The sequence below is a fragment of the Condylura cristata genome, unplaced genomic scaffold, assembly GCF_000260355.1.
Source record: "Condylura cristata isolate star-nosed mole 26May11 unplaced genomic scaffold, ConCri1.0 scaffold00009, whole genome shotgun sequence".
NCBI lineage: Eukaryota > Metazoa > Chordata > Mammalia > Eulipotyphla > Talpidae > Condylura > Condylura cristata.
In genome coordinates, this window is record NW_004567110.1 from 7,477,060 (window position 1) to 7,495,530 (window position 18,471).

General features: G+C 47.8%; 1 protein-coding gene across 1 annotated transcript; it reads left to right on the forward strand.

Annotated features, from left to right (window-relative positions):
- The first annotated feature begins 3,350 nt into the window (after positions 1–3,350).
- Positions 3,351–13,072, forward strand: LOC101631106 (gasdermin-C-like). The gene is made up of 10 exons (XM_012722903.1): positions 3,351–3,526; positions 5,196–5,364; positions 8,297–8,408; positions 9,294–9,341; positions 9,620–9,643; positions 9,868–9,906; positions 10,969–11,108; positions 11,347–11,479; positions 11,924–11,997; positions 12,627–13,072. Exons 1-10 carry the CDS (start codon positions 3,351–3,353, stop codon positions 12,864–12,866), a joined length of 1,155 nt encoding a protein of 384 aa, XP_012578357.1. The 3' UTR covers positions 12,867–13,072.
- The last annotated feature ends 5,399 nt before the right edge of the window (positions 13,073–18,471 follow it).

An 18,471-nucleotide genomic window follows, 5' to 3' on the forward strand; every position in this document is an offset into this window, starting at 1 on the left:
CTGGATGAAGAACCTCGGCGTCCTGTGTTTTCTTTAACCTCATCGTCCCTCGCCGGACTCGGCTCCGATCAGCCGGACGCGGCACTGTGGTATTGGGCTGTGGACGATAACAGGGCAGAGGCCCTAGGCCCAAAATTTTCCTTCAGTGTGGGGGGCAGAATTACTGTGGAGTAACAAGGCTGATGAGACGTGTCGGCTGGGTGCAGGGAGGAGCCCAGTGTGGCTGGCTCTCAGGCAGCACTCAGAGGAGTCAGGTTCTGCCGGAACAGGAGAAGGGTGGAAGCGCCGGGTGATGGCGACGTGGTCACTGTTAACGCTGGCATGAGAGTTGGTCTTATGATTTAGAGAAAATTCAGGGTGGCCTCCTGCCACCCAGCTCCAGCTGTAGTGGGTCACTCAGTCCTGTAAGGAACAGGCAGAAGTGTGGGTCTCAGGCAAGTCGTGTCCCTTTACTGAACTTTCCCTTAGAGTTGCATAGAATATTCTTGCCAGATGAGATTACATAATAGATGCAGACACTTGACATGCAGGAGGTGTTTGAGCCGACTCCTGCTTTCAGAGCTCACAACGGGCAGCTCAGATGCAAAGTCTGTTTTAGAGCCAGGAAGGAGCCCAGAGCTATGATGTGTGATCAGAACTCAGATCCAGAGAACTCTGTTCTGGAGAGGGTGGTTGATCCTATGTTTATTTTTCTTGAAAACAGCCTTGGAAATTTTGTCAGGCACTCATTGCTAGAAAGAAGCCACACAACAGAGTCACATTATCTGACCTCTGGAGTTTGTGCAGCCAGCTCTGCTTGACCCCAGGACGTCTGACCATTGAAGGGGTCCTGCTAGTTGGAATCTCCTCAGGACAAAACACCATACAGTCTGGTAAGTTCTAACCAGCAATGAGGGGAAGAATAAGAGCACAGATACTGTACTCACAGCCGGATACTGGGGCTGGCTTGGGAAAGGAATAGATGTTTGTATTTTCATAACTGAACCCAGAAGAAGGAGGCTGTTCTTCGTAAAGTTCTCTTTAATGAGGGGACTTTCCTGATAACTACAGGCGAGCACTTTCCTGATAACTACTGAGGCACAGCATGCTGTGGGTGCATCTTTATGCACGTCCAGTCTTAGGGAATCATTTCTTCACGTTTTTGTCTCTTGAGTTCAGGTCATTGTGTTTCCTGTCACGGCACAAGCTCCCCTCATCTTGACCCTTGAGTCCCTTCCTGCCACAGCCTCACTAAACCTGTCAGCCTTTGGCTTTGATAATAGACACTGCGCCGTGTGGGCAGGTGGGTGTTGGGGCTTCCATGTGCCCCCCCAACCTCCCCACCAGGGCTTGGGTGTCAGCCAGTGTCCACACACCGGTCGTGGCTGTTTTTGTCTTTTTGGAGACAGGTCCATGGAGCCCTTTGCCTACCTGAAAATGGAGTCACTTGGGCTTTCTCTTTTTGCGGCTACTTGCTCGAGTTCCTGACTTCCTCTGCATGCTCACTGTCCCAGTGGTGGTCTGCAGAGTCCCCCCTGCGCTGCTACAACTCCTTTAGCTCCTTATTGAAGCCTCCGTCTGTCTTCTGTTCGTGGATTAAGTTTCTCATAGCAGCCTTTCCATTTCTGGATCTTCTTATTTATCTTTTGGAGTATTGTTTGTGTTCATTGACTTTACTAATTACACAACTCAAAATTCCTCCCCCGAGGAAGAGGACTTCTCTGTCTCAGTGTTGCTGGCTCTGGACCTGCATCTCTCTGTGGTGTGTTGTTCCCCTGAGGGCCTTCATGGCCATCTGTTTTCCTCCTTCTCCCCCTTACTTGCTTTGGGTTCGCTCTCTGAGCATTGGGCCTTTGTTTTGTGAGTCCTTCCCCTTCCCCGCTGTCCTGAGTGCTCCCTTTATGGTGGCTCCTGGGATCTTATAGGATCTGGGTGCCGGGAGAGCCTGCCTCAGAGCACACAGGCCCTGTCCTCCTGGTGGCTGGGGAGCTGGGGGGAGCTTCAGGAACCTTGAGTTACTCAAACTGGCGGCTCAGGGCCTCTCACTGGTGAGCAGGTGGGGCAGAGGGTTCCTGAAGGTCCCTGATGTGGGTGGGAGAAACGGTGAAGATGAGCGGAGAGGTGAGGCTGAGCACAGAGAGGATGAGCCCCTCCTACAGCTGGGGGGCCTGCACGAGTAACTAGAGCTTACAAGTTTGTGAGGCCTCTGTCTGCTCCCACGGAGCCGGCACCTGGACCTTGAATAAAGGATTTTCACCTGGGCTTTGCTTTTGTTTTCTGATTAGAGCAAGGCCCCATGAGGGAGCTGGGACCCTGATTTACTGGGAGGTACTAGAGGCTGATACATTCTGAGTGCAGCAGGGGACCCTGTGGTGAATCCTGGGTAATAAACGTTTGAGTAGGGCTTAGGGCCCGTTATAACTACTAACTTAGATATGTCATGTGGTCCCATCTATTTAATTGTGCAAATATACAAAGACCTATCTCTCCCATTAGTATTGAAGTCATTGTTTCTCTTCCAAAGGACACAAAAATACCTATTTAGCCTCATCTGTCTTCCCCAAATGATTTCTGTAATCTTCTCTCTGCTCCTAGAGTATGTCCATTTTTGAGACCATAACCAAGACTATGGTACAAGGATTTGGAGACACAGAAATGAAGCCTGTCAAATGTATGGATTACTCCACCAGCATGAAACTGTACTCCTTACTACAGGAGGAAAAGAATCAATCAAATTTTTGGAAGATAAAGGACAGGTTACTTGATTTCTCCCTTCTGGACATTCTTGAGCCAAGTCCTTCACTCCCAGGTATCGTCAGTCACGGCCATAGCAGAAGGTTGAAATCAGTGTGTGGAGGTGGCCAGCTTCCAACCTGTTATCAGTCACTCTCAAAGTTTGACCTCAGGATCAGCTGTGCCACAGCCACTGAGCTAGGAGTATGGTCCCCATTTTCCATAACAGCTAATGAAATTTTGTAAAGAATTTGCTGCAGTCACATACCTGGGAATGTGTGGAGCTAGCCTCCTCTCAGGTCGTGCTGGCTTCAAATACTAAACACAATGTGCTGCTTCCCGGGGCTGATTCTTCTCCTGTTGCACAAGAGTCACTGGGCCTGAAAGGGTGATGCTGCGTGTCTGCCCAAGTGGCATGCCCACTGATGACGATGAGGTCATTCTTGCTGTTACTCGAAACCTGGTGGGCCAGGACTCCCTCTCAGCAGTAATTTGTAGGGAACATTATTTTAGCCGTTAGCTTCTCAATGGCAACATTGAGTTTGTAGGAGGGTTCCATTTCCATTCAATTTTTCATTTACTCTACAGTTACTCTTTGACTCAACCTAAGTACCACCATTTGTCCTCTAGAACCTGAGATGATAGGACCATTGACCTTCAGTGACACTGTGCTGAGTGGACTGAAGATTGGCGTGACTGTGGATGCTGTGGTAGATACCAATGTTGCAGTGGAAGCGACTGGGCTCCAAGAATCCACCCTCCAGTATCAGTTTGTTGACATCCCTCGACCGAAGTTAGAGGAACTCCGAGAGCGGTGAGGCAAGGGCGTCAATGGGCTGGGTCAGCAGAACCGGAGGGTGTGCTTTCATGTTTGGCCAAGAGGCCTCTAGCAGGATTCGTTGTTGAGACTCAGGATGAAGAATTGGCATTCTGTGCTGTTTTTGTGTGTGGGTAGTCATTCATTCATAAATTAAAAGTACTTACCCAATGTATATTTGAGAAAGCAGTAATTAACCATTCTTGTGCTATTTTTGTATTGATAATACAGTGATGATAAGAGATAAAAATATGTCCTACAGGGCTCCCCCTGGTGGCTCAACAGGTTAAAACACCACATTATGGAGCTCTCTTTAGCCACTGCAGCATGAGTTTGACCCCGCCCAGGGAGCTGACCCACCCCAGACCTCTCCTGACCCGCCTGCTGCTCCCCTCACCAGTGTTCTTCATCTCTCTGCCTGTTCTGCTCCTCACTCTGTCTCTGGTGAATCCTCTTGCCCCTAGTACTTCTGGCCTGTACCCCAGTTCTGTAAGCAAAAATAAATAAATCTTAAAAAAAAAAATCTGTCCTACAGCATATTACATTTAGAGAAAAAGGTGTTTATGTAAAGATTGAGGAAGTAATCATTGAAAAATCATACTAGCAAAATATTAAGTTAATAATATTGAATTTCCTTGTTTTAATAAATATGCAACAGTATGAAGATACTAGATTTAACTCTGAATGTGGTAGCAGGTAGAACTCCAAAAATTCTCCATAGTCTTACCAAAAGATGTCTTTATACCTCTTTGAAATAAAGATGACAAGTTACACAGCATTTCTGTCAATACAAGAATTATTAAAGGATAAATCTTGTTAAAAGCTGGTTTTCATGACCATACATGATTGAATAATTGTCAGCTGGCAAGTCTGTTCTTCAAGGGCAACTTAAAAAACAAAACCACAATCACCCAAATGGCATCTCAGTAACCATCACCAAGATGCTGGTGACCCCTGTATCTTTCTCCCTGACATAAGTGTTGAGTTACTCACTAAAGTTTTGGGGTTTCTACACAGCTGTTATCTGGGCACCTGTCTAAGCGAGGCCTTGGGTAGAATCAGGGTGATTCTCATATCAGAGCGGAAATGAAATCTGCTTCCGGGCTTCAGACCTCTCGCTCCCACCTTCCTCCAAACCTCTGTCCAAGCCAGTGGAGTCAGCCCCTGCAAGGACATGGAGTCCACAGCACGCTCCTGTGCCGGCATGGACACCACCAGCAGCCCCCTGCTCCTGTGCTTGCTGAGCGGCTCCACGGTCCACCTGCGGGTGCTGACGGGGCCCAGCGTGGGCGTCTCCTCTCCTGAGGGCTGATCTCAACCCCAGGGCAGCCTCTGTGCAGCCTCTCTGGTGAGCCCCAAGCTGGGGTGTGTAGCCTGCCCCCACCACACCCCCAGTTATGGAGCACACAGCTGTGTCTGCTAGGCCAGAGGCCCTGTTTCCTTACTGTGTCAGCGAGCAGGACCCTGTCCTCTGTGCCTGTCTGGGCTGTTCTGGGTCCCAGGGAAGCTCAGGGCTGTAAGCCTATGTTTTCCTGCCCATTGTGGGCTCGGCTGTGACAGTGTAAAGTCTACACGTCTCCCGGGTCTTGAAGAGACGATGAGCCCAGAGTCATCTGAGAAGGCACTGCTCTCTCTCTGACCCTTCCTGTTGTACCTTATGTCTCAGGAAACTGCTGGACCCAGAACCATCATATCTGCAGCAATACCGGAGATCACAGAAGAACCTCTACGTGGTGACGAAGGTGGTGGAGCTGCTCAACAGTCCTGTGCTGACTGACACCCGCAGTGTGGGCGTTTTTGGCGGCCTCTCCCTCCCCTGGAATCCTGCCGCCAAGGTATGTTGTGGGCACACCACGATCCCAGCCCGCCCAGTCTCACTCTCTGGGGGCCGAGCCCCTCAGTACCTGCTCTGGATGTGAGAGGGTGCTGGGCTGTTATATCCCACCAGTCATGTGTGGGGACCTGACTCCTGGCCGGGGATGACATTCTGATGGCCTCAGGTTTGGTGCTTCGCTGTGTGAGACTATTTCTGCCCATAGCTTGGAGCAGGGAATAGGGAGCCCTCATAAGACTGTCAGTGGACTTCTCAGAAGAAAGCCTACAGAACAGAAGGGAATAGATGACATATCCTAGTACTGAAAAGGAATAAAACACTGCCAACCAGGGGCACTATATACGGAAAATTGTCCTTTAACAACCAAAATAGATAAAGAATTTATTTTAGACATAGCATACAGATAAATATAGAATTGTGTAACACTGAAATATAATGGGGCTACCTAAATCATGTTTTTTTCTGGTATAGAACTAAATGTCAAAAGCATACATTTAATTATAACCATAAAACTGTGTTAAGAGATTTATAATGCAAAGACATGTAAAGTTTGAAATTATAATGTAAGTGGAGTGATAAACAGAAAGCAGTGTCTTCTCTCTCCTCACAACCACTCATCTTTATTCTGTCTCAATAGTGTTACCTTTCCCAGATGTCATACAATTAAATCATTCAGCACTTCCTTTTAATATTGGTATTTTTCATGCAATGAAATGCTCTAAAGTTCTCCCATGCTTTGATGGCTTATCTTTTTAGTGGTGAATAATATTCCCTTGTCTGGATACATCATGGTGTTGGTATCATTCACCGATTGTAGGACATTTTGGTTGCTTCTAAGGTTTGACGCTTAAAAATAAACCTGGCTATAAAATTCATGGATGGCTCTGTAAGACAAAATTTCTATGCCTTTCTAGTAACTGATAAAGAGCATGAGAGGTTTTATGGTGAGAACAGTACGTTTAGTTTTGTTAGGAACCACCACTCTGTCTTCCAGCGTGGATGCGCCATTTTGCAATCTGACCAAGAATAAATGGGTGTTCTTGTGCTCCGCATGCTCATCAGCATTTGGTGTTGTCAGTGTTCTGGATCTTGGTCATTCTTATAAGGTATGCGGTGGCTTCTCATTGCTGTTTTGTTTCCATTGTCCTGATGACATAAACACGGATCATCTTCACAATGCTTATTTGGCATCTGTCTACAATCTTTGTTGAGGTGTCTGTTGAGGCAGATTGCTCATTTTGAAATAATTTTTCCTCACTACTAATTTTAGGGGTTACTCATTTTTGTAAATAGTATGTTGAAGCAATATTTTCCATCATTTTCTTTCTGAGAAAGTCTTTATTTCTCCTTCACTTTTGAAGAGTAATTTTAGAGGATTTAGAATTTTAGATTGGTGTTCCCTCTCTTCTCTTCTTGCTCACATGCTTCCTGGAGAGTTGGTGGATGTAATTCTTAAATTTGCTTCTCTCGATAGAAGTCTTTATCTCCTTCTACCTTTCATTATGTTTTCTTTAACTTTTATTTAAATTGCTTCAGTAGGATATTTCTAGGTTTATGAGGCTTTCTTTCTGCATTTATTTTAGTGTTTTCTGCATTTCCTGGATCTTTATTTGCTGTCTTACAGTAATTTGAGAAAAATTATTAGCCATTATTGATTATGATATTGCATTAACCTTTTTATTTCAGTTACACATATTATTCCACAGTTACTGGATATTCCTGGATATTCTATTCCATTTACTCAGTCTTTTTTCCTCTTTGTGCTTCAAATTAGTGGTGTTGTTGGACCTGTCCTGAAGCTCAGAGATAACTTCTCAATTGGGTTCAGTCTCCTAAGAGCCAATCAAGGGCACTCTATTTCTGAAGTAGTATTCTTGATCTGGTTTACATGCATTTCTGCTTCTTCCTCAGAATTTCCATCTCGCTCCTCATCATTCATCCTTCTGGCACTTTTTCTTAATTTTCTTCAACAATACCTTTGCATATTAATCATAGTTATTGGGAATTTCTGTCTAGCAATTCCAGAATCCATCTTATATCTGTGAATGATACTCATGTGTGGTCTCTTAAGTTGCTGCTTTTTCCTTGAGTAAGCCTAGTACATTTGGTTGAATGCAAGATGAAATGTACCAGGTTAAAGGAACCCTGGTAAACATTCCTTTAGTGATGTGGGGTAAGGTGTAAGGGGTGGGTGGCCATTCTTCATTTCCCCGACTAGGTCTTGGTCTCTCATTAACACATTTCCTCTGTGTGACTTTCACAAGAGCATCTCTGGACCCCTCCCTCCATCATAGGTGTGGCAAGATGGAAGAAGGGCGCTACAATTAGCTATTTCCCTTTCTCCACATGGAGGGCCAGACTAGGCCGGCCATGAGTATTGATGTAAAATTCCAAAAGTTTAGGTTCTGGCATAATGTCTCTTGAACTAGGTCTTACTAAGGATAACAGAACGTTCTGGGATATGTGAACATGACCTATTTTTCCTCCTACCTAAATGTGAGCGTTTATTTTTTCTCCCATATTCACCGTGAGAACCAGATAAAGCCCCTGTCGACTAAACTTATAAATGGTGAAGCCCTCAGTGACTGAGCACCCTGGGAGTGTCTAGGTCCCAGATTTGTGCACACTGAATCTGCAGCAACTCTACAGCTGCAGTTTAGGCTTCTTTACCTTGACCCTAGTTCACATGGAAGTTTTTGTTCTGAAAAATGTTGATTCTCTATACGTGATTTTCAGTCTCCCCAGTATTGGGAACGTGGCTTCCCTGTGATATGATCTACTCTTTTGATTGACCTAGGAACAGTTGTTGGTGATTTTCTGTCTTCAAGGTTTTACTCCTTTTCAGGGTGGATGGCCTTCCACCTCCTTTCCAGAGCTGCTTGACTTTTACAACTACATGTGTATATGACCATGTTCCGGGCTTCTGCCCCCAGGTTAAGGCAGAAGGAAGGGGCCAAGTATTGAGAAAGAGGACGCAGGCTCTAAAGAAGGGCATGGTGATGGCCTACCAGAAGAAGCAGCTGGTTTTTGAGACCAATGGTTGGCGTAAGTAGAGGTCGAGAGAGGCACATGGGTGGAGGGGTGGGGTGTGTTTTTGCTGAAAAGAGAAATAGGAGGTGAAGACCATCAACACGTGACCTTGACTTCTCTGCCTGTTTGCAACCTAGTCAGCTGTCTGTGGCACACACGTCCTATGCCCTGAAACCATCTTCCAGGGCACCCCAATGACTGTTGGTACAGGGAGACCCAGAGTCAGTGTGAAGAATGAAAAGTGGGTGCTCAACATGTGGCTGTCATCAGCCTGGGCATATTGGCCTTTGTGCAGACCATCTCTGTTCTTTCTTGGCAGGTCATTGTGAAGCCCCTAAATTTTCCCTCTGTGGGGTTACCCACACTGCCCAAGTAAAACCCTATACGACATCAGCAAACTGTGTGACTATAGCCCTAAACACACAGGCAGGATTTTACCTACATCTCTTTCTTCTTCAGGAGCCTGAAGTAGACAGTCCCCAGCACACCACCCCTGGGTTCTGATACCATGAGTGTGAACCATTAGCATCAAAAAGCAAAAGTGTAAACCCGGGTGACTTGAAGGCTGTAAACCAGCCAGCTCTCATTCCTTGGACTCTCCACTCCCTACAGGGGGAGTGAGGCGGGAGCAGTCCACTTTCCCACAGTAGGTCTCCGGTGGAGCGAGTGGGACCCGTGGGGGCAGACCCCACGGTGTTCTCAGAGTCAGACCAGAAGGTCCAGAGTGAGATCAGGGGTTCAGAGCTGTGACAGTTCTCCAGGGACTCTAATCAGGGGGTCACCAAGTCCCTGAGAACAGCTGCCACCCTGGCCTGTAGGACCAGGGCTGGCCTTTGGGTGGGGGCGGGGAGACTCTGTAGGCTGACCTGGCTCCTCTCACTGGGATCCTTCTCTTTTCAGGTTTTCATGATATCCCAAATGAGAAACAAAAAAGCTTTCCAGACAAAGGTGAGTTCCCAGCTGGATGTGCTTGACTGGACTTTAACCCCATGACCCTAACATCATTAGGGTGGTAACGAGAGCCAAAAGGGGCTCAGTCCTCTCCCCACAGGAATCCCGCCTCTCCTGTGCAGTCCTTCAGCTCCCCTTATTTTCACTAGCAGGATCCTTAAAAACACTTAAAAAACAAGTTTTTCCGTATAGAGCGGAGTGTGGCTGTGTGAACGCATGTGTGTGTATCCATCACTAGCTCTTGGTGAGTGAACCCTTCTGTTTTATCTTTCTAGTGAAATATAGCACCCGGACATCAGGTAAGTGGTGGTTTTGTGCCAGTAGAGTGGAGTCTGATCCCCCAGGGGTCAACTCTGCACATAGAACCCAATGTCTGCCTGGGGCTCCTTCCCCAGGCGCTGGGACCTGGTGCCCTGGGCACTGGCAAGAGCAGCTGGAGAGGGCGGGGAAACTGGGGCAGAGGGCAGAGAATGGGAGTGTCTTTGAGCTAATTCTTGGGCTGGGAATTTAATTTCTCTTCCAGAAATGCAGTATAGTCCTGAAGATCCTGTTTCCATGAGCAGTGAGTGTGCTGGGCTGGGAGGGAAACTTCCTGTCGGTCAGCTGAGCCTGCAGCTGCCCCAGCCTTGGCCACCGCTGCCCAGGGCCTGGCCCAGCATTCTGCCCAGTGGGGCCCTGGGGGCTGAGGACGTGGAGGGGCCTGATGGGGCACACAGAGGGGCAGCAGGAGGGGGGGCGTAGAGAACGGGGTGCAGACCCTCCTCAGCGTCTCAAAGTAAATCTGAAGATGAGAGACATGATCTCTGGTGGTTCTCTTTCCAGAAGGATTAGAGGAAGTCTCCCCAAAAGGTGAGTGCTTATTGAGCTGGAACCCGAGGCTTCTGGGTGGTGACTGACAGGCGGACACCCCCAGCCCCCCGCACCGGACAGCGAGTCTCCAGCGTGGTCACCGTCACACCCCTCCGTGTCCTCCCTCCTGCTGCCTCCACCTTCTGCCCGGCCGCATCACTGACGCTGTGTCGGAAACAGGCGTTGACCTGAGCCCAGGGACTTGGGGCTCAGCGTGTCCCCAGAGACAGAAATGCCCCTCTTTGGAGCTTCCACTCACGTGACCTCCCCCTCAGCCGTCTCTGTGGCCCCTCAGAGCCCTGGGGAAGGTTAATCCCTCCCAGACCCAGGAGATACAGACACATGTGAGGTTTGTAGGGGCCGAGGGTGCCGGGACCTCTGTAGGGGCTCAGCACACACGACCCCGTGCCTGTCACCCCAACCTCAGCCTGAGGTGGAGGCCGAGTCCAGCCCAGCGATGATCACACCTCTGCAGCTCCAGGCTGGAGTCCTCGTTATTCCAGAAAGATCCCACTGAGGAGACCCTGCACATTTCTTCCCCATCCCAGGACACCTTTAAGAATCTCCATCTCTGCCCCCAGGGTCTGCCCCTCACTTCAGCTGCCTCCTCCTCTCTCTAGCCCTCTTTGACACCTCCACCCCCAGTGTTCAAGCACATCTCCCATGAGATGCTTCTTATTCGCTGCTTGAAGGACAGATGAGTTTTGCTCATTGTAGAAGGGATTACCCCAGGAATGTTTTAATCTGAGACTTGTTTTTATTTCCTGGATTACAGGCTTCACATGCCTGGAAAGAGAGATATTCATGACAATGAACAATGTGACTTGGCTCTCAAGGAATGTTCCAGGTGTCATGTTCGGTAATATCCAGGCTTTGCTGGGGGACCAACAGGCCCTGCAGGACCTCATGGACACGGTGAGGGGCCCCAGAGCTGCCAAGATATATGAGGAACGAGAGTGGGGATAATTGTAGGGGAATAAAAAGGGCTGACATTAATGCAGGTTCTCGGTATCCCTTGGGGTGTAGAGAAAGACATTAACCCAACTCTTGGTTAAGTAATTATGCACCAGAACTTACAGGCAAAATTATATGTCATCATCATCATCATCATCATCATCATCATCACCATAATCATCATCCTTGCCTTCTACAGCTTGAACAGGGAGAAACTTTGTGTCACTTGACTGGCCCTGGTGCCACCATCCTCAGTGAGCTGACAAGGATTCCAGGCTACCCCCAAGTTGCCCCGGTGAACCTCATCATGTATCTGCTTGAAGCCATACTGGGTGAGAGTGCTATGAGTGGTGTGGGGGAGCCTCAGGATTGTTCCCCAGAACCCCGGAAAAGAATGGTTGGCTGCCACCTCTCCAAAGTATTTGAGGAATATGGTTTTCATCCACACCTCACACTTGACCCAAAGCAACTGATGAGATAAACTTGCCCTGTAGAGTGGAGCCCGAAGACTAGAGAACTAGTCTTGTTCCCCTACCTTGTCATGGGGGTGGGTGATTCTAGCCTCTGGTCTCAGAATCCCATCCTTTAGACCATATTATGAGGCATCATGGAGCCATCCCAAAAGCAGAAGGAGGAACCCAGGCCAGGGAACTTGGCCTTAGAATCTAGTGGGTTATCTTCTTTGACCTGGAGTTCCCCTTGCATGGGGTTTCTTATTTCATTGAAGTGGAGATTTCATTCCTCCTCACTTTTCCCCAAACACCCCTTGTCTCCAGTGCTGAGTGACACCCAACGTGATTTACTGGCCTGGTCCATGGAGAGAAGGATCCTGTTCTATCAATGGCATTTGGTGAGAAATCTCCAGGGCCCAGCATCCAGGAAGAAGGGTGAGGTAGACAGAGATAAGAAAGAGTCTGAGAAAGGAGTGATCTTGCAAGTTTCTCTCCCCCATATTTCCCTTGTGGCCCCTGGGAAGGCTGGTTAATGTCCTTCTGGAGAGCAGTCCCAGTGGGTATGAGGGTCTCAGCTCCATGGTAACCCCTGCAGAGGCCTCCGAGTTCTAAGAAATCAAAGAGATATACAGACTTGGAGAGCTCAGGTAATCATAGTAATACCTCTAGTGCTTATATAGCTACTATTAAATTGCTTTTCTACCCCATGTATGTATATAGAGTACACAGGAGTGTGTAGAATTTTACATTTACATTCCCATATATACACATGTACCACATCCCAAGCTTCCTAATATCAGTGTTGTATTAGCATGTTAGCTAATACATTTAGAAACTCAGGGACAAGTGATCAACATTTTCCAGTAATGTGTGTCCAAAATCACGTTGAGCACAAGATAGACCAGTATGGGCGGTATGACTCCAGAATTTTCTTTCTTCCATCCCCTGCATCGCCCCTCAACTCTCGAATAGATTTTCTCTCCCTTACCCGAAGACTGACCTGTAATATTTTATGCCATTATTCTAGGTACGGAGCATCCTGGAGCCCAACTTCACATGCTCCGAGAACACTCCCTTCCGCCTGGACCCCCAGCTCCTCGCCCCCCTGCAGGGTGAGGGTGTGGCCATCACCTATGGGCTCCTGCAGGAGTGTGGGCTGAGCATGGAGCCGGATGACCCCAGGTCCACCTGGGACCTGGACGCTAAGGAGCCCCTGTCTGCCCTGTTTGCGACCCTGACTATCCTACACCGGCTGACAGCGGCCTGAGCCCCACTGGGGAGCAGAAAACCTGGGAGTCCTGCCCCAACCGTCTGCGCTGTGATGTCCTGTGGACTTGGGGTGCTTAGGACCCTGCATTTTTTACTTTAATGGTGGGAGCAACAGGGACTTGAGGGAAAATTCTGGGGTGGTGGAAAATCTCTCTGTGTTGCTAAGGATTCATTATCAGGCAAACCACACATAATATGCTTAAGAGTGGAGCATTGCATTGTAATAAAGCTTGCCTTTAAACAATGGAAACACATGATGAAGGGGTCAATGTGCCTTGTGGATTGCTTTGAGTGAATTGTGCTGATGTCTACAATTTACTTCAGCACTCACCGAGAAAATATCTCTTGATGGTAGGAAGAGACATGTGATCCAGGAAATGGGGAAATGTTAATGATTTGAGACTATTGTTTAGGGTAGATGAGAATTCTCTTTTATTCTTGAAGCATTTTGTAAGCCGAAAGTTCTTTCATATAAAAACTTACCCCTTACATTTTGTTAAATAATATGTGTACATCTAAGTAATGAGATGAGTAGGTATGGGTGGATATGTGGATACACACAGATACAGGTATATTCTTGTATATGACTACATATAAACCATATATAAAGACATAGATATATTATAAATGTATGTATACATGCATGTATACACACAGATAATGGAGATATACATATATGTGTGTCTGTGTGTACATGTAGTTGTGTGTAGCATTAAACACTCCAAATTTCAAATTTCTTCTTAAGCAACAGGAGTCAATTCCCTCCCACTCCCTGGAAGCTTCTATTGGCCCCTTCTGTGTGATCACTGGGCTCTTGGTCTATTTGTCTCCCCAGCTGAGCTGACACCTGGGAGTCCTTCTGGACTCTTCCCTGTCCTTAGCCCACCTGCTCCTCAGGTGAACCAGCCACCTCATCCCTCCTCACCTAGATGGGGGTGGGGGCTCTGAGAACGGGGTCCCCTCTGCCAGTCTCCTCTCCAGGATCCCCTCAGATCCTGGGGTCTGGAATCCCAGCGGCCAGGGGGACTCACTGACAGGCAGCCCTGCCCAGCCCCTCGGACCCCCACTAGGTCACCCCAGGTCCTCCCCTCCCCATGGGCACTGCCTGTCCCCACTGTTAGTGTGATTCACTCTCACTGGGAAAGGTGAGGAGTCAGTGCTGCTCCCAGCTGCCTCTTCTCCCTTCTGTTTACCACGACTCTGATATCTGTAATTCGCCCAGGCCGGTAACCATGTTCCCCACGTGGTTACTGCCCCTTTTGAGAGGGCCCGTGCTCGCCCCCAGTCAGAGTGCAGAATTTAACTGTTTACTGTCTGTGACCCCTTTCAGGAGGCAGACAGTGCCAGGACGGTGCCTTGACCAGGTGATGCGGAGGGCAGGCTATGGGGGCAGCGGGCTAGCGAGAAATAGAGGAACGAACTGGAGAAGAGGGCAGGGGAGGGGCGAGCGTCCGCGAATGTGTGTGTGTTGAAGTGCGGTGAGGGCATCCCCTCCTGTCTGAGGGTGCGCCCCCATTTGTATCAGGCTGCCCTCTGCCTGAAACTCAGCCTTCATTCGGGAAGGGCGTGGCCGCGCTGCGAGCTGCTGCGTTCCCGCGCTCAGCTCCCCCAACCCCGCCACGCAGTTGCTGCCTGATGCCGACGGTTCCCCCAGAGCGGACCTGGCACCCAGTGTGCGTGAGGGAGACGGGGTACTCTGCGGCTGCGAGTGGGGAACGGGGGTGGGGGGCATGAAGTTCGCCCTCGGTTGGGAGGGCCCAACATCTTCCCCGTTGCTTGTGATTGTGCTGCTGTGTTAAGGGCCTTCACCTGGGACTCACCTGGGAGGGCTCTGCCCCGCCCCCACGGGCCTGCAGGTGAGCTGTGGCAGGGGCTGGAACTAGAGGGGATGTGAGGGGAGGCTGGCGCCTGGCTCTGCCCGGGAGGGGCTGTGGGCGGAGGGGTGTGTGTGGGGCCCCTCACAGCCCAGAACTGTCTCTTCTTGCATTAACAGGCAGAGACGCTAATGGACACCCACTGCGGTCTTTCCTTCGCATTCTGTTTAAAAGACAGGTGGACCCCTCGCCCCTCTGTCTGCCTCAGCCCCTGCTTACCCCCGCTTTTGTTCCTGAAAATCAGCTTTTTCTTCTTATAGGCCACCATCATGCCCTTCTGCGCACCTACTGTCTTCTTTTTCACGCAGTCTTGCTCTCCCTGGAGAAGAGAAACAAGGACACGTCATGTTGTCTCATGATTGAAAAAGCCAAATGGGTCTGAGAAGCTCATGAGCAAATAACCCAGCAGATTTTTGCCCTCCTGGCCCGGCCTTTGACTTCCAGTTTTCCTCGCTTTACTCCATATATACCTATATATTCCCAATTTTAAGTTTATCTTACGAGAACTTTATATTGAAATATTTGCAGTTGATTTCCCCTTTTGATGAGAATTTTCTTTTCCTAATCTCTCCCCGCCCCCTCCACCTGTTACTCCTTCACGGGCCCTCTAAAATGTTCATGTCCAGTGCCTCGGCTAATACTCACGGGTACCTCTGGGGACGTCGCTTCTCTCGACTCCAGATTTTCCTGTTGCCCATTAAACTAACGTGTTGCTTACACGTTTTCTCTGTCTCTTTACTCATCTTTCCAAGAGTGGTGGGGGAATCTTTGTTGGGAACTTGCATATCTATGTATTTTATTTCAATACTGTATTGATGATTAACTCAATATAGAGCTTAGTGTATAATCCTTTGTACTAGAAATTGATTTCCTTTTTATAAATACTATGATTTCTTTTTGAGGCCACTTCCTAGAATTTCATGCTTATGTTCTTGTCACAGGAAAAGCAAGGCACACACTGAGCCACTGAGCGACGTCCTGAGCTAGCTCCATCCCTGATGCCTTTACAGACTCCACCCCGTCTCTATGGTGATGAGGAGCAGAGGACTACAAATCCCAGCGTGCTGTCAGCTGGACTTCCCGGATGGGGGCAGGTAGGATCCTGGGCATATATGAACTGAGGTGGGTGAAGGAGGAGGAGAGACACTCAGGCTAGACATGGAGAGGAGACTTGGGAGGGAAACATGAGGGAGAGACGTGGAGAGGCTGCCCTGGTCTTTGGAAGGGCCAATGGCAGGCATATCACGACTTCATGGTAGACTACATGCTACTTTAGAATCTGGGGTCTCTCCTTCTGCCCCAGATCTGTGGGACCTGTCTAAGCTCTCTCCTGTGGTTCCCCACCAAAAGATGCCTTGGACTATGGCAGACTTTAAGACCTCAGCTTCTCTGCTTTGGCCCAAGCCTGGTTGTCTGGGTATTTTCCCGTGAGGACAGTAATGTTTAGAATTTCATTAGGGGTAGTCTGTCTTCTTTCTCTCTCTCTTTGCACACAAAGTAAAAATCTTTTACATTAAGAATATGCTTTCTTTGCCTTTGTTCTTACAGTTGGTCAGACTGTTCATAGAATGTGCTTCCCTGATAGCTTGGGGGTCCCTTTTTTGCATGGTTACCCTCTTTGTTTTGTATGAGTCTTTAGTTTCTTACTAAAATATTAAGAACTAAGCTGGTTCCTTCATTCTGGAAACCTACCAGAAAACTTCTTAGAATTCTTCTCAATTATTTCTTTAATATATTTGCCCATAGCATTGTTCCTCTAGTTTCTTTTCTGGAATGCCTATTATTCAGAAGTTTAAGTATTTCTACAATCTCCTATCTTTTGCTTACTCTATTTAGAAATTTCCTGAATTTCATTTTCTGACTTTTCTAATTATAATAACTAAAAAAATAGTTTTTCTGTCTGACATGTAAGAAATTTGGAAGCTGTCATTTCATCATAAGAATAAGTAAAAAGGTGAAACTAAAACTGAAAAATCAACTCTCCTTAGATCTGTCAGAAAAGTGATGCCATCATCTCAAATCTTGGAAAGAGGAGGGCCCTCCCTAGTGGTACAAGGGGTTAAAACACAGCACTGTGGAGCTACTGCAGCACGAGTTTGATTCCCAGCCAGGGGGTGACCCACATGGCCCAGCAGACCTCTCCTGACCCACTCACTGCTCCCCTCAGAGTGTATTTCAGTATATCTGCCTGTACTATTCCCCACTCTGTCTCTGGTGAATCCTCTCACCTCCTGTACCCTTGGCCTGTAACCAAGTTCTGTACGCATAAGTAAATAAATCTTTAAAAAATTGTTAAAAAAAAAAGAAAATTGGAAAGAGGAAAAGGCACAATTTATAAGAACAGAATCCTTCACAGGAACAAGTACCAGGGCCAGGAACTCTGAGTGAAACTGATGAATTGTTGGAGGCTCAGTGTGGACCAGTGTGAGATAAAAATTTATTTATTAATGCATACAGAACTGGGGTACAGGCCACAGGTACAGGGGGTGAGAGGATTCACCAGAAACAGAGTGGGGAGCACTCTTGATAACGTACACTGCTGAAGGGAGCAGCAGGCAAGATAGGAGAGGTCAGCTGCACCCTGTGGGTCACCTCCCTCTTTGGGGATTGAACTCATACTATGGTGGCTGTGGTCAGATTTGTGGTGCTGTGCTTTAACCCCTTCACCACCAGGGTGCCCCACTTTTATGTCTTTTATCCCCAGGAGCTCTACCAGTACAGTGAGTATAGAGAAAAGACAGTGGGAGGGAGAAGAAGCCATTTTGAAATATCCCAGAGCACTCTGTTATCCTTATCATGGTCTGCCACATGACTCAGTAATGCACTCCACATCTAAGTACCTACTCAAGAATACAAAAACACTGCTTGGAAAGAAAACACACACTTCTATGTTTATTGCAGCACTGTTTGCAACAGCCAGCCTATGGAAACAACCTTAGTGCCCTTAAACAGAGGGTGGGTCAATAAGATGAGGTTGACGTGCATGGTGGAAAAGCGCTAAGCAATCAAGCAGATAAACTCATGCCAGCTGTGGTAACATGGATAGAAATGGAAGGGATTATGCTAAGTGACATGTCAGAGCATGCCATTGCCAGAGGCACTGTGTGGACCAGCGTGAGGCTGGTTCAACAAGCATGAGAGAGAAAGACAAATACCAGAGGGTGACACCTATATACGGAAGATGTCGAAACCAAACAAAGGGTCGGACATGTTTAAAAAGCAACTTTTGAAAGCTGACTACAGAAAAGGGGCACCCAGGGATGAGGGAAGGGCAAGGACAAAGTGAGGAGGGACACAGTGGACTATGATGCTGGACAAAGGGACCTTGGGGCAGGTACTGTGGTACTTCAGCTGAAGTGGAGGTTCCGTATTCCAAAATAGCATCAACTATGGAAACCAATAGCACCTCAATCCAAAATATTACACTGTATGTGCACTAAGTAATACATCACACGTACAAGATGTATATCCATAGACACACTTGATGCCAAATAAATACTTGAGAAATGATTTGCTTAATTTCAAATATTACAGTTGGTAACTGTATCTTTTGTAAATCACATGTGCTTGAAGCTAGTTAAACCTCCCTCTGGTAAACATCTTGGTTCAGGATATCACAGCATTTAGGGCACATTAGCCATCAGAGCTTGGTCCTAGTGACACTTTGTTTTTGCCATCATGAGGTTGAAATGTATAGATCGAGCACATTGCTTCACCCTTAGAATCTCT